The sequence below is a fragment of the Etheostoma cragini genome, unplaced genomic scaffold (assembly GCF_013103735.1).
Source record: "Etheostoma cragini isolate CJK2018 unplaced genomic scaffold, CSU_Ecrag_1.0 ScbMSFa_3976, whole genome shotgun sequence".
NCBI classification, from domain to species: Eukaryota; Metazoa; Chordata; class Actinopteri; order Perciformes; family Percidae; genus Etheostoma; species Etheostoma cragini.
In genome coordinates, this window is record NW_023268300.1 from 1 (window position 1) to 1,415 (window position 1,415).

Below are 1,415 nucleotides of genomic sequence, written 5' to 3' on the forward strand. Positions count from 1 at the left end.
ACACACACACACACACACACACACACACACACACAGAACACCTTTCTCTCCGACGAAGGGCAGAGACCAGGTGAAGACGTCCATGAAGTTGGGCAGCCAGTACGGGTGGGGGGAGCAGTTAAACTGCCGGATGTTCATCACGTTATTCTCGTATTTCAGCACCGCCGCTGAGGACAAAACACACACACACACACACACACACACACACACACACACATAAACATCTTCTACTGCATGATGCACCTCGTTGTCTCCCGTTGCCAGGGCTTCAAGGTTTTCCAAGCTGTTGCCATGGTTTCCGTCCTTCACGTCTCCTACCTTTGTTGTTGTACACGTCCAGGTAGTTGGGAGCAGAGAAGATGGTGATTAAAGAAGGAAAGCCTGTCGTCTGACTTTTCCTGTACATTCGATACCTGACGGACAGAAAAACAGAAGATAAAGATAAGACAGGGTGAACAGAAAGAAAAGAAAATATAACAAAAAATATTAAAACAAAGGATAAGGTGAAAGAAAAGAAGCTAAAGATAAACGAAGATGATGAAAAGATGTTAATGCAATAAAAAGGCAAAAGATAAGACAAAAGAAAATAAGATCAGGATAATATTAAATGAAGAAAAGTAGCCATGAAGATAAGGAAAATATAAATAATAATAAGTCAAAGCATTAAGAAAATAAGAAGATAAAAAGGTACTTTAAGATCAAAGAAAATTTGAAACAAAGAAAATGATAAACAATTGCATAAGATAAAGAAAAGACAAAGCAGCTGTAACCCTCCTGTTGTCTCGGGCCCCTTTAAAAAATATCTATATGAATATCTATGAAACTGAGTTTCCTTTTCACCAAATTACCACAAAAACATGGATTGATTCCTAACAACCATCTTTGGAAATAAAATTAATCACTTTCATTCCTCTGATTTTAACTATTAGTCAACATATTTCCTAATATACCATAAATATTAGGTATAATTCTATAAAAATGAGGGTTATTGACCACAAATACCAAAAAGGAGTAACACTAGTAAGGTGGTGGTAGTGTAAAGTCTGGAGAAAGGGACAAAAATGTCACATTTTTGTCCATTTTTGGTCCAGGAGGACAACACAAAGGTTAAAGACAAAGGATGTGATTTACAAAAAATAAAAATAAGAAACATAGTAATAAGAAATGTCTCACCCTGCATCCTGAGCTTCATGTGCTCGTATTACAGACAACAGGTTATTGTTCATCAGGAAGTCACATACTGCTGGGTAACTGGAAGAGCCGGAGAAAGAGAGCGTTAACAACGTAACTCAACATGTATTCAAACTGAAACGGGGGTGCTAGAGCTGTAATCGGGTCTTAAAAGTAGTGATTATTTACATGGAGTCTGGTGGAGATATGCTGCTCTATACACACTAAAAGTAGTGATTATTTAC

The 1,415-nt window shown here is 37.4% G+C and overlaps 1 protein-coding gene across 1 annotated transcript; it reads right to left on the reverse strand.

The window, feature by feature from the left end:
- Positions 1–8: 8 nt before the first annotated feature.
- LOC117941001 (serine/threonine-protein phosphatase 2B catalytic subunit beta isoform-like) lies at positions 9–1,269 on the reverse strand (the record flags this gene model as incomplete). Its single annotated transcript, XM_034866105.1, has 3 exons — positions 1,174–1,269; positions 319–413; positions 9–167 (listed from the first exon to the last, which is right to left on the reverse strand). Coding segments are annotated over exons 1-3 (307 nt in total), but the record flags the coding sequence as incomplete, so codon positions are not given.
- Between the last annotated feature and the right edge of the window lie 146 nt (positions 1,270–1,415).